The 14924-nt window shown below is 41.3% G+C and overlaps 1 protein-coding gene across 1 annotated transcript in view; it reads right to left on the reverse strand.

Moving 5' to 3' along the window:
• MBOAT2 (membrane bound glycerophospholipid O-acyltransferase 2) overlaps window positions 1-14924 on the reverse strand; it is a 119699-nt gene that overhangs the window by 55156 nt on the left and 49619 nt on the right. The window contains exon 3 of the mRNA XM_028099533.2: window positions 7856-7933. Coding sequence (XP_027955334.1) covers window positions 7856-7933 — 78 coding nt within the window. The remainder of the gene's footprint in view (window positions 1-7855; window positions 7934-14924) is intronic.

Below are 14924 nucleotides of genomic sequence, written 5' to 3' on the forward strand. Positions count from 1 at the left end.
TCCATTAAAATAATCTGCAAGAACATAAAGACTTAGGTGAAATAAGAAACAGCCATCCATAGTAGCCTCGTGTGGCTCTCTCTCAAACACCTGGCTGCCCAAGTACATTAAAGATCTGTGTCCACCCCAGCACGGACGTTTGCCTGGTGGTGTGTGGAATGATGAAGAGGTTGTGAGAAACTAGAGAAAAACAGAAAGCGAGGTCAGGAAGACGCTGACCGGGAGAACCAGGGACAGCGGAGTGGAGACATCACGGTTTCTGGGCTCTGGATGCATGTCTCTGTCATTTCCTGTACCACCAGGGAGGCGGCCCGTCATGGACGGAGCCAGGGGGAGCAAGGGAGTACATAAGCACACGGAAGTGCTCTCTGAGGGTTCCAGAACTTACAGATTTCAGAAGCAGAATGTACCAGGCAAGTGGACAGTGAGAGCACAAACATAAAGGACACTGGCGAGGCGCTCAGATGTCTTCAATAACGGTGGCTGGGTGAGAGCTCCACAAAGCCCACACGGGAGGCATGAAAGAATTCTAAAGAGGCTACTCTCAGATTTTTCGGTCTCAGGATCCTGTACCCACTTAAAAATTATTGAGGAAACCAAAGAAGCATAACCTGCATAAGCAAGAGCCACGAGTCTTTACCACACTAGAATAAAACTGAGAATTTTAAAAATATTTAATTCAAAAATAATGATAAACCTAGTACATGCCAATATAAACAATACTTTTAGGAAAAATATATTTTCTAAGTATATTTTAAAAACAGTTAATGAGAAGAGGGGCAATGTTTTACACTTGTGCAAGTCTCCTTCATGTCTGACTTAACAGAAGATACCTAAACTCACAAATGCTCTAATGCAGTATCACCCAGCACGCAGTCTCTGGAGAAAGCCCCACTGTCTACCCACGAGAGAATGAAAATGAAAAAGGCAAATAATCTCTAAATGTCATTATGGAAATAGTTTTGACCTTTCCACCTCCTAGAAGGACCTCAGGGACTCCCAGGGGTCTCTGGACCACACTTTGCTAACTATGATCTAGAGGAGGGCAGACCATGGTGATCAGGAGAGACAAAAGACAGAGCATCCAGGTAAGCCCCCACACTGGGAAACCGTGAGGGGAGGTGGGAGAACATCTGCCTCATGTCAGCAGACATAAACATTCAATCAGATGTCAAATTCTGCCGGCACTCTTTTTGTTTCATTGCTTGGTGGAGGTGGTGGGGTGCGACATATCAGAATCATGATCCCATTCCCCTAAGTTATGATATAATCTCCCTTTACTCCCAAGAGGTGAGAATTCCTGGTACAGAAAATATATTGCTAATAAAAGTATGTTCTGTTAGGTATTGGGGATAAGAAGAATGATTTACTTATAGAAGCCATCAAATGAAGTGCAGGTAAATTAAGAACCTAAACCCCAGAGGGGCACCTGGGTGGCACAGTCGGTTAAGCATCTAACTCGGTTTTGGCTCAGGTCGTGAGATCAAGCCCTGCATCGGGCTCCACGCTCAGCACAGAATCTGCCTGAGATTCTCTCTTCCTCTGCCCCTCCCGCTTGTGCTCCCTCTCTCTAAAATAAATAAATCTTAAAAAAAAAAAAAAATTACCCAAGATTTAGAATTACAGGTTTTAGCTTCCCAATACAGTGTTCAAACTAAGATTAATTTATATTACTTGTATGCACACCAAATAACAAGGAAGGAAAACAACCCCGAAATAAAAGGGCTGGGACACTGAGTGTTTCCCATAGAAAATCCACACATCGGTACGGCTGGGGAGGAGCTGAGGTTAGTGGCTAGGTGCATGGGCTCTGGTACTGAACAGGTTTGGTCTCAAACTCTGGGCCTGCTGAGGACTAGTTGTATGGGGCAGGTGCACGGCTCTCAACCATGACGCTGAGAGAACAGGCTTCCAGCACTGGGCAGTCGTGATGACCACATGGGAATTCACTTCAGCATTTGACGTGTATCTGACATAGAATTTGGATTTAATAAATGTCGGCTGTTAATGGTAATTTAGCTATTACCACCACTACATTATTAATAATTAATGTTCTGTTGTCCTTCAGGGAGTTTATCCTATTCACCTCTTAACTTTTATCCTTCTCTTTCGTTGGATATTTTTTTCAATCCTTTAAGTCTGTTTTCTAAACATTTTAGTGCTCTCGTGTTTAAGAAAAAAGCTTTGCATAGTAATCTAAGAGACAGCTTTCTAATCACTGGAATTTTAAAAGGAAATTGTTCCAACCATAGGAGTTCCAGACAAGGGTTTCCAAAACTCTGAAAGGCCAACTGTGCCTAGCCCATCCCAATCCTCTCTTCTTCCCAAGACAAGTCATGCTAAGGGCACATCCTTTGTAATAACCGCAAGATTAATTTCTAGGCCAGGAAAAGACATGTAATCCCATCTCCTTCCAGTCTTCATTAAGTGAAAGCTCAGTTTTCACTGTGAAAAACAGATGCCCGCACTCACCCACCATCATACCCTTTCACCAAAATGCCTGGCCTGGCCGTGTTCTGGGTCCTCAGGTAGGTCATCTATTACCATCTGTCTATCTTTCCATAACTGCTCGAAATATGAATTATTTAGTAAGCTAGCAACAAGTAGGAGGAGGTCGGCACTATTTTCCCTACACAAATTAATTTATCTAAAAGTATTTTAAAATTCTATTTCTCGTCAATTGACATTGAAACAACATTTTAGAATCTATATTATGTATTTTAGTAAATATCGACCTGACTTACAGCACTTACAAAAGTCTGAACAAGTTTAAAGAATGGGAGAGGTTTTAGAGATTAAAATCACTGCTATTCGGATATTTATTTAAAGGTTAAAGCATTTTTAAAAGACCCCAACACTTCATTCTAATGAAGACTAAGAAAAAGCCAGTCAAAATACAATGCCTCAATGGTGCTTGTTACTCTTCCAAAAAATAAATAGGATTTGTATGCTGTCTGGTAAACAGGTGAAAATCTTCTAAAGACAGCAACAACAAATCTTTAAAAGAATGTTGATAAGTAATCTAACAACATACATGAATTTCACAGACTTCCATGCCTGACGGTTACTGGTTCTGTGACTGTGGTCAAGTGAACTGACCTCTGGGACCTTAGGAATACCTCCTAAGTAGGCCTGTTGGGACAGTTAATTGGGATATTTGTAAAAAGCACTCCACAAAGGGACTGGCACCTAGAAGTCCCTCCATCATTCAAATGCCAAAGTCAGAGTCCAAGGGCTCTCTCTTAAATCATACTGCTTCTAACACTGTGAAGACAAAACTCACACATGTGAACAGGTTACTATAAGGATACACCACAGGTACTTCCATCCGTTAGCAAGCCCTAATTTTCCAAAACCATTTCCTCACTTCTTACTCAAAAGTTAAGAAGAAAACAGTCACGAAGCTTTTATTCTCACAAAACTTCGACAAGGACCACATATTTTATGTAAGTGGCATGTGTTATGACATATTACTGAGTGATTTTGCTCATCATTCTAACAGATGGTTATGTGAGTTTTTAATTTTTCTTTCAACATTCTGGCAAGGATGAAGGTCTTAATGTAAAAGTAAAATTAGTTTCCAGAAGTATCTAAAACCAAAAAATGAGTCCTTATATTTTTCCAATGAAAAGTACTCTTATTTTTAATTATCACAACTAACCAGTTATTTTTGATAATATATGAATTGTTATCTTCAAAACAAAAAGGATATATCATTTAACTGGATAATATTGCCAAAACTCTTTCATTTTTTAAGTGATTAATTTGGGGTATTAGTTATTAATCTGACATTTTTAGACAGACCTGATGTGGCAGAACCTCATCACACAAGTAATCCTTGCAAACTTCTCTTTACTCTAACACATTCAGATGAACAGCATCGCCCAAAGTAACACCTTTATTTACCAACGGATGTGTGTCAGTCTTATTAGCATCCCTACATTAATATAACCCCCCTGCTTTGCATAAAAACCCTTGCTTAATCCTAAGGAGAAAAAAAAAAACTTGCTCAAGGATGACCAAACCCTCCTTAACAGAGAGATCCAGTATACAATTAGAAATAAAATTTAGAATCCAAATACCTCCAAAAGAGATACTATAATTGACTGAATGACATAAACGAAACTGAATCATGCCCTTTCCTGAGTTCAGGCTTTTATGGAATGATGCTATGTCCTCAAGATTTTTCAGAAATCCAACGGAACCTAAACATCCTATTGCCAAGTAACAGGTTTTCCTCCCTATGAGAATTGAGAATATTCAAAAACCTTAGATCCTAAGCACAATATGCTACAAGGCCACTGCATTTTTTTGGAAAAAGATATCTGCATCTGTGTTCTAAGGAAGAGCGACGAACACATACAAACCTCTGCCTTTGTTGGGGACCCTGTTGGCTCTCATTCCTTTTTTCCTCAATCAATTTAGGGCATTTCTTTTCTAATGACTCATTCTCATAATCATCATGCTTAATGCTTAGAAGTAATCTACTGCAGAGGTAAAAAACTTAGGCCCTGGGTAAAGGCAGACACACCTAGTTCCAATCCTAGATCCATCACTTACTAAGCTGTGTTTCCCTGTGGGATAGGTCTCCCACGCTACCTCCAAAGGCTAGTGCTAGGATTAAGTGCCAATGCATGGGCTTTGCACAGTGACTGATACACAATAATTACAGAAGCATTAACTATTATAAAAATAAGATCACGTTAAAAATCGATTTTAGAATTACAGTTTTCCAACTGAAATTCGACTTCTGGCACAGCCATACCAAAAGGGCCTGTACCTTTATCCCCAACCACCACAAGGCTTTCAAACATGGTCCACGGAGAGCATAAGAGAAAAAAAAATCTAAGAGTTCAGTTTCCTTCCTGCCATATTTTATTCCCTCTCATGGAAGCATGAGATTGTTTTCAGTGAAGTTAATATTCTCCCCACAGAGTTCCCGCTGAGCCACTACCCGCTGCTAATTAACTTCATGAGGACAAATTTTCAAGTGACTTGAGGCTTCTGCCTGCCAGATGGCATTTCCAAGATCATCATTCCTTCCTAGTAGAGTTCGGGCAGTTCCTAATGCCATTTTTGTCTAGGAATCCATATTGTAGGAGTCTCGTTAGAGCTGGCAGATAATAAGTGGACATGACCCTGGGCTACCTGCTCCTTGGGGTCTTCCTGGATGGAAATCAAGGCCAGGTCAGCTACAGCTGCCTCTTCTTGCCCCAGCCCCACCCCAACCCCCAGGACTGCGGCTCTATGGGGAAGAACAAGGAGGAAGTGAGCCAGAAACACAAACAGAGCTGCAAGTCAACCCATCAAGCATGCCATTCAAGGCCTATCGCAGGAATGAATGTAAGATTTGGAAATACCAAACCAAAAACATGGAAAAAAAAGACTCAAAAGCAAAAGCCGCAAAATACTCAGAACAGTAAAGATAACCTCACCTACTGAGAGCTTCTAACATCTAAATGCTCAACCATGGGATTAAAAAATAAGTAAAAGATCCTTGCCAAGGAGTTCATGTCCTGGGAAGAAGAAAAGACGAATTACGGTGCACGGTGGCCAGGTTGATGGCCCAGCTCTAACATGACATCAGGAGGAAAAACAGCAAAATACGTGTCACTAAGAATGACCTCTGAAAGCATCTCATGCACAATTTGAACACCTCTTCTAGCTGAACACTGTATGCAAACAACAAGCATAGCTGGATGCCCCAAGCATGAAACGGGCAGGCACATGCTCCTTAGCAGAGTCACCAGTTTAATCCAATTTAGACCCAAAAAGGTTAAGTGACTTGGCCAAGGTCCCAAAGCTAATGAAAATTCAGCAGAGTTCGAATTCAAACCCATATATCCAGGACTCCAAACCTCTACTCATCCAGTCAACCACTAAGGCCACCTGGGTGGAAGGCAGAGTTTGCATTCGATCTTCTTCCATGACCTAGCCAGCTGTTCAATTTCATCATCAATAAAGGAAGCATCTGAGGGGCACCTGGGGGGCTCAGTTGTTAAGTGTCTGCCTTCGGCCCAGGTCATGGTTCCCAGGGCCCTGGGATCAAGCCCCACATCGGGCTCTCTCCTTGGCGGGGAGTCAGCTTCTCCCTCTCCCATTCCCCCTGCTTGTGTTCCCTGTCTCTTTCTGTCAAATAAACAAAATCTTTAAAAAAAAAAACCAAAGGAGGCATCTGAGGAAAGTATGTGTTAATATTTCTCAATTCTTAAAAACATACGTTAGCATAATTTCTCCTTAACACCAAATATCTGTACTCTGTTCCCAACTGTTTTATTCTACTGAACATACAGTAAATGGCTGATACACATACAGCCTGTCCTCATGAAGTTAATTAGCATTCCCAGCTAGCCGCTCCCTCCTTTACGCTTCCCTGGCCCTGAGTATATTCTTCTTTTCTAAGACTCATCACAGTGTGACTGGTAGTTTGACAGGAAGACAGAGCACGTCCTCGTACCCATCCCTGGATCCCAGTATCAGCTAACAAATATCTGTTGCATGACTGACTGTCTTAGTATCTCCAACCCAACAGTGCATTTCAGAGGGTGAGGACCACATCTCCATTATCTTTTAAGTTTCTGGAAACACTGTGGCACACAAGAAATGTTTGTTCAAATTAGTAGGGAGGCAAGGCGTTAGAATGGTTAAGTTTAAAACTGATTTCCTCCCTCGCTGACAATATAACCCCATCCACAGCCTGGCAGCCTGTTGGACAGGTATGATTTTACTGTATATACCTACACCTTTTACATTTTTTATTTAGGTCATCTGTTTTGTTGAAAATTACTTGCCAACTTATAGTGATCAGCTTAACTTCTTTAGGCTAAGGGGATTTTCTACTCTTTCTGTTTTAACCATTCCACATTTCTGCTGTTTGTATTTAGATAATGGCAGTTCCTTTGTGCTGTGTTCCAGAAGTCTGAGAATTTTTAGAACTCAAAACAAGTTTTCCCATAGAAAAGTCAGAAAACAAAAAGCTGACATGAAGGGCGCTGAGGTTCCCACGCCCGTCCACAAAGGCTTGTTTTGCACATCTGAGCAGCACAGAGCCCAGCCCCACTGTGCTGCCTTCTCCAGGGAAAAGGCCTTCCTAATTCCAGGAGGATGCCCAAAACACATTTCTACTCCCCTTCCTCTTCTACAGGCTACACCCAACCTCCCACTCCCACCCTTTCTGCCCCACCCCCATTCCACTCTCCCTGGGGACCCGGATCGAGGTAAAGCCCAGCACAGATGTGCAGGCTCGAGAATTAGGTCAGGGACTCTGCCCCAGATAGACGAGGACACAGGGCTACGATAATGGCAGCCCTGAGATGCAGCTCAGGGGCTCTACAGGAGGCAGGGGCTGGGGCCCTGAAGCAAGAGCTTCAGGAGACGACAGGGAAAGGGTCTGCTGTCATGCAGGAGTCATAGTATCATTCATCCATCTGCTCATTCATTCAACAGATGCTTCATGAGAACTCGTAGGTACCGCACTGTATTCCGAAAACAATAGACATGACATGGCTGCTGTTTTGGCCCCCAAGGAACATCTGACTATATCTGGAAACGTTCACAGTTGTCACAGCTTGGGGGGGGGGAGGGGAGGAGGCGCTACTCGCACCTAGTGGGCGGAGGCCAGGGACGCCACTCACCATCCTACAGTGCACAGGACAGCCCCCACATCAAAGAATGATCCAGCCCAAGATGTCAACAGTGCTGAGGCTGACAAAGCCTGCTTTAAGTAATTTATGACAGCTCTTCTTGAGAAAATTATCACAATTTAGAATAATTTTTAATGTAACAGAATTATATTTTGATCTAATTCTATTATAGGGAAATCCATATTGATATGGGAATAAAGAGGAACACTTACTTGTGCATGTTCTCCACTCCTATTATGATCATGATACAGTAGGAAATTCCACTTTGTACAAGAAAATGTAAGGCATACCTATAAAAAGTAAGAGCACTGTTAGAATAGGGGTACCCATTCACAGACATCAAGATGAGACCACTGAGGCTACAAAGTGCTTATGTATCACACAGAACATCTCCAGGTAAAAAGTAAGGAATCTAACTTCCAGAGCCTAGAATTCTGTAAACACCTTACAGGGGGTCCCATATCACAAGCCCCAGAAGAGCTGGAAAAATAAAATGAAACCTCATAAAGGCACACTCAGTGCCCTGGCATTCCCCGTCTCCTAGCTACATGGAAGCGCTGTGGGGTTATGTGGCTCAAGGATTACAGCTTTTTCCATAACTCAAGGCACAATGAGGAAAAGGAGTAATAAATCTGGATTTCAGAATAGTCCTGAGAGAACATTAGTTGTTTTCCCAAAGACCTAAAACTGTTTCTCACAAAGCAACAAAAAGTACCAAATAATAGTATTGACTGAAAACCAGGTACACCCAAATCTGTTTATTCTGAAAGCATGATGGCTCAAATCAAATGATCTAATTCTTCATTTGCAGTCATCCATCTATAAAACATTCTGGCTGAGGTGACACAGAATTTTGTAATGTTCCAATGAGGCAATCCACCATTAAATGAGAGAACTAATTTACCCATTCATGTCACAAAATTCAGGCAAACATGATTAGGATTTCTGGTTTTAAACTCAATCCAAACTATCCCTAAGATTATGCATACATGGGCACACAGACATGAACTCACAAATTCCTTTCCCCTTTGATGGCATGAATAATTTACGAAAAAATTTTCAAACCATTGTACACAATTTAAAATATAAATAAGGATCTTAATCCGTGATTAAAATTACTTTTTAAGCTAATCATTACAGAATAACAGGCATCTCCAATGTGGGAAAGTTACTTAAACTTTTGAATACATTTTTCCATAGAAATATTATAAATAAGAAGGAGGCTCCAAGGCAGGCCCACAGAAGAAACTTATTTAACCCATTGAACAGAGGATGTCAGTCAGTCCATCTCTCTCTCTCTCCCTATCTAACACACACATAACACACAGGAAAACAATGTTGGCCTGGAATACTACTTTGACTAGAAAGTCATGAGAAAGCAGAAAAACATATATGAGTATAAACTGAAACAGAAGGAAGCTTTAAAAACATGATTAAAACACACTTTTCTAATTAATATCCACCTCCTATTTGTTGCCAGCATTAACAATTCACTAACAGATTTAATGGGGAAATGATGAAGAGGATTACTACATACTTTTAAGGGCTTTATTGAGAGTAGAACTCATTAAAGATACTGGTCTTAAAAAATATTTTTTTGAGGATTCTTGGGGAAATATACTTTTCTCCTCTTGTGTGAGTAAATTTCCTTGGAACTACAACAACTCTAGAAGCTACAAGTTTTATTTCTCAAACTGTGCCACGGTTTATTCTAGACTACCCTGGCACCACGGTTCAGACGATGTGCTTGGCAATCTTGTGGGGTGCAAAATCGCACGTTGCTAGCCTCCTGTTATAACAGCCTTTGTCACTGTGACCGTACAAGTTTGTCCATATGAAGCAGATCTGCGTTCACCTCTGCATCACTGACCTCCGTGACAAGCCTCGAGGTGCTTTTCCACTCATTTATGGCACCTGGTGACTTTCTTCATAATCCCCCACATGCAGCCACTCCACTTGCTCTCATTAGGAAAAGGAGCATAATAAATAACAGAGGAGCCACAAAGTATTTTTCAGGCTTAAGAGAGAATCCGTGCAGGGTGTTGACTGGGGTGTCTGGCACACAGTAAGCACTCAACTATTAAGTATTATTAGTAAAGTAGAAATTCAAGATAGGAGGTATCCTAAAGGTCTTTAATGCAACTCTCATCATTTTAGAGTTGAGGAAACTAAGTCCTGAAGTCACATACCTGGTTAGTACCCTAAAAGACATTAAAACTCAAGTGGTTTCCTTCAGGAAACTCACCCGAAGGAAACTCACCCACTGGCTGACTCTTCAAGGGGCAGAGTGGGGCAGGACCCACAGACTGTGCATCACGCCTCTCAAGCCGCCCGAGGACTTTGAGAAGAAAGTGATCTTTTATCTCAAAACTTCAGGGTTTTTTTAGATAACACATCTTATTTTGAATTTCAAATCACACTAAACACAGGTATAAATTGTATGTTTAGCAAAAAAGAACGCAAATTTAAAAAGGTGGAGAAATACCTCCCCACTTGTTGAACGGATCTGTGTGGAGTGTGTGTTTTCTGGCAAGCACCATCCTGGGCACTAGGAACAAAGAGTCAACGGGACACAGTCTCTGCAGAGAGATTACAGTGTAGAGGCAAAGACACACAAATAACAGAGTATGTTAATACTGTGTGACAAACACTAAAAAAGAGATTGGATAAACAGAAAATTTCCAATCTGGACTGCCACCTGGACTTCAGTAATGACAGATGATAATAATGAAAATGGTCTTGACCCTGGGTACTTTCCAGGTTCATAGTGAGCTGGCTATGGCGCTAAGCTCCTCTCTGTAGTACGACACCTTTCAGCTCTCCCCATGATCACTGACTCCCTTTCACAGATGAGAAGGTAAAGCCAAGGGTTGGAAGTCCATGTCCAGAGAAACAGAGCTACCTGCCCAAAGTGCACCGAGCAGAATCCAAGTCTGACTCCAGAGTCCAAGCTCTATTCCACTAGCTTTTACTGTTATCAAAGATAGTTAAATAAATAATTAAAAGTATAAGCAAATTCTCAGTTAAAACAAACTTGCAGATGATGGTTAAAAAAAAAAAAAAAGGCCAAGACCAAATAGAAGTAGGTAAAATGATCAATTCTATTTACAGAGTATGAACATATGTCTTCCAAAAGGGAAGTTGTCTAAATCAATACCAGAATGACTGCCTCTGAGCCTAAAAAACCAAAGTGCTAAACTGCAAATTGAAAGGATACTCTACTTCCCCTACTCATTCCAATTAGCAAAGAGTTTAGACCTGGTACAGAGAAGTAAAAAAAAAAAAAAAAAAAAAATTCTCTTCCCAAAGAAAGGAATATAAACGTTTCTTCTTCAAGGAAAAAAAAAAGACCAGAGAACTCTATTTTTAAAAATCCTGGTTCTCCAGAATCGAGAGCCCAGAAATGGACCCTCAACTCTATGGTCAACTCATCTTTGACAAAGCAGAAAAGAATGTCCAATGGCAAAAAGATAGTCTCTTCAACAAATGGTGTTGGGAAAATTGGACAGCCACATGCAGAAGAATGAAACTGGACCATTTCCTTACACCACACACAAAAATAGACTCCAAATGGCTGAAAGACCTAAACGTGAGACAGGAGTCCATCAAAATCCTAAAGGAGAACACAGGCAGCAACCTCTTCGACCTCAGCCGCAGCAACTTCTTCCTAGAAACATCACCAAAGGCACGGGAAGCCAGGGCAAAAATGAACTATTGGGATTTCATCAAGATAAAAAGCTTTTGCACAGCAAAAGAAACAGTCCACAAAACCAAAAGACAACTGACAGAATGGGAGAACATATTTGCAAATGACATATCAGATAAAGGGCTAGTGTCCAAAATCTATAAAGAACTTATCAAACTCAACACCCAAAGAACAAATAATCCAATCAAGAAATGGGCAGAAGACACAAACAGACATTTTTCCAAAGAAGACATCCAAATGGCCAACAGACACATGAAAAAGTGCTCCACATCGCTCGGCATCAGGGAAATCCAAATCAAAACCTCAATGAGATACCACCTCACACCCGTCAGAATGGCTAAAATTAACAAGTCAGGGAACGACAGATGTTGGCGGGGATGTGGAGAAAGGGGAACCCTCCTACACTGTTGGTGGGAATGCAAGCTGGTGCAACCCCTCTGGAAAACAGTATGGAGGTTCCTCAAACAGTTGAAATTAGAGCTACCATTCAATCCAGCAATTGCACTACTGGGTATTTACCACAAAGATACAAATGTAGGGACCCAAAGGGGTACATGCACCCCAATGTTTATAGCAGCAATGTCCCCAATAGCCAAACTGTGGAAAGAGCCAAGATGTCCATCGACAGATGAATGGATAAAGAAGATGTGGTATATATACACAATGGAATATTATGTAGCCATCAAAAGGAATGAGATCTTGCCATTTGCAACGACGTAGATGGAACTGGAGGGTGTTATGCTGAGTGAAATAAGTCAATCAGAGAAAGACATGTATCATATGACCTCACTGATATGAGGAATTCTTAATCTCAGGAACAAACTGAGTGTTACTGGAGTGGTTGGGGGTGGGAGGGATGGGGTGGCTGGGTGATAGACACTGGGGACGGTATGTGCTACGGTGAGCGCTGTGAATTGTGCAAGACTGCTGAATCACAGATCTGTACTTCTGAAACAAATAACGCAACATATTTTAAGAAAAAAGAAAAAGAAGAAGATAACAGGAGGGGAAGAATGAAGGGGAGTAAGTCAGAGGGGGAGACGAACCAGGAGAGACGATGGACTCTGAAAAACAAACTGAGGGTTCTAGAGGGGAGGAGGGTAGGGGGATGGGTTAGGCTGGTGATGGGTATTAAAGAGGGTACATTCTGCATGGAGCACTGGGTGTTATGAACAAACAATGAATCATGGAACACTACATCAAAAACAAATGATGTAATATATGGTGATTAACATAATAAAAAAATTTAAAAAAAATCCTGGTTCTCACATATGATTTGAAATACTAGGGATTACGTAAAGTCAGGTTCCTCATGGCACTGTGTATAAAGCATCTGAAAAGGCTTCTCAGCAAGGAAACACCCACTCAGTACAGAGTCCTAAGGAAAGAACATGCTTACCTTCACAGTGCTCTGTGTTGTCCGACTCCAAAAGATACTACTTACATTTCAATTTTCTACTCTGTTTCTACTGACCACAACATGAATGGTGTCCCTGGACTTGGCCAATCTGAACTATCAGCCTTCCCCAACCCCTCTTTAAAATGTGTCCCCCAGGGGCACCTGGGTGGTTTAGTCAGTTAAACATCCAACTCTTGATTTTGGCTCAGGTCATGAACTTAGTGTCCTGGGATCAAGCCCTATCTTGGGCTTCCCGCTCAGCAAGGAGTCTGCCTGAGGATTCTCTCTCCCTCTCCCTCTTCCCCTGGTCACATGCACACACACGCTCTCTCAAATAAATAAATCTTTAAAAAATATATTAAAGGGGCGCCTGGGTGGCTCACTCATTAAGCGTCTGCCTTCAGCTCAGGTCATGGTCCCGGGGTCCTGGGATCGAGCCCCGCATCAGGCTCCCTGCTCCGTGGGAAGCCTGCTTCTCCCTCTTCCACTCCCCCTGCTTGTGTTCCCTCTCTCACTGTGTCTCTCTCAGTCAAATAAATAAATAAATAAATAAATAAATAAATAAATAAATAAATAAAATTTAAAAAAATAAAAAATAGGGCGCCTGGGTGGCTCAGTCAGTCAAGTGTCTGCCTTCAGCTCAGTCATGATCCCGGGGTCCTGGGATCAAGTCCTGTGTCGGGCTACTTGCTCAGCAGGAAGTATGCTTCTCCCTCTGCCTCTGCTCCTCCCCCCCGCTTGTGCTCTCTCACGCTCTGTCTCACTCTCTCAAATGAATAAATAAAAAAGATCTTCAAAATAAGTAAGTAAATAAGTAAAAAATAAACTGTATCCCCTAAATACTGGAGCATTTAAGGGTGAAATATGCAGACTGGGATATAATTTTAATTAATTCAGAAAAATAAGTTGGGGAATAAATAAGAATGGTGAATAAATAAGAATGGTGGAATTTTTAAAACTGTTGAAGCTGGGTAATGGGCATATAAGGGTTCATTATTCCCTGTACATCTCCATTTGAAAAGTTTCATAATAAAAAAAGTATACATATATGTACACACACACACTACCCCCTGGTATGATTTATGAGAAATTTAAATAGAATCACCTGAGAAAACTAGGAAAACTTTGATGCTACAAATCTGCTGTCATCAGAAGGAAGCCGAAAAGACGGTACATGGGAATTAAGAGATCAGCTCTAAGTCTCAGGACGAGATACCTACAACTGGCCGCGCCTATCAGAGGACTGGCCACATGGCAATATGGTAGAGGCTGAATAAATGATCCCTGATTAATTTTTTTTCATTAGTTTCTAGGAAACATCTGCAATTGCCAGAGCCAAAAATTAGATTAAGAAACACCAGTATATCCCAAGCCTCACAAGAATCAAAAACAACATGCTCGCACAAACACAGAGGCGATAACAAAGTCCTGCAGATCCTACACCCCACAAGAGGAACTACTAAAGCACAGATCCAGCAAGTTCATCCTCCCCTCTCAGGGAATTTTCATCTCAAATAAGAGTCTATAGAAGAGCAAACCTACAAAGCCTTATCTGTGAGCGTGTTAATAGTACAGCAAATGACCAAGCAGCATAAGCTCTCACTTAAAAAGGAAAATTCAGAAGAAATCACAAAGAAGCCCTTCCACTGAGTCTCTGCTGCTTTGCCAAGACTGTGTGCTCTTCTCCTGATTTGCTTCTGTCACCCAACCAGTCACCTGTAACAAACAGGAAGGAGGGTATTTCTGTATTTAGAGCTCGCCGGGAAGCCCTGCAATTAAGAAGGGAGCTACCTGAGGGGAACACACACACCTGAAGGGTCATAAATAAAGGCTTTCTATCATAAAGAATTCTTCCCCACCAAAAACAAAAAAACCTCTTTTTACTAATGGCAGCATCTAAAAAATGGTAATAGAGTTCTATCACTGGGCTGTACCCAAATGCATGGTAAGAAAATACTACTTTAAGTGGCTTATTTGTCTTGGCATAAAAGATGTGCAAAATAGGTGAAGAGAACTACTCAGGACAGAAGGAAATGTTTGTATGTCTTTTTTCGTCATCTGTCCTATTTCATACATTATAAATAGTAAATTGCCCTCTGAGCCCAAACTGAAGAGACAGGGCCCATTCTCCACACTTGATTTTTTCTATTAAAAATAAAAATATAAAACTTTACAC

The sequence above is a fragment of the Eumetopias jubatus genome, unplaced genomic scaffold (genome assembly GCF_037043125.1).
Source record: "Eumetopias jubatus isolate StellerSeaLion01/CBP00866 unplaced genomic scaffold, mEumJub1_p1.0 scaffold_9, whole genome shotgun sequence".
In the NCBI taxonomy this organism is placed as follows: Eukaryota; Metazoa; Chordata; class Mammalia; order Carnivora; family Otariidae; genus Eumetopias; species Eumetopias jubatus.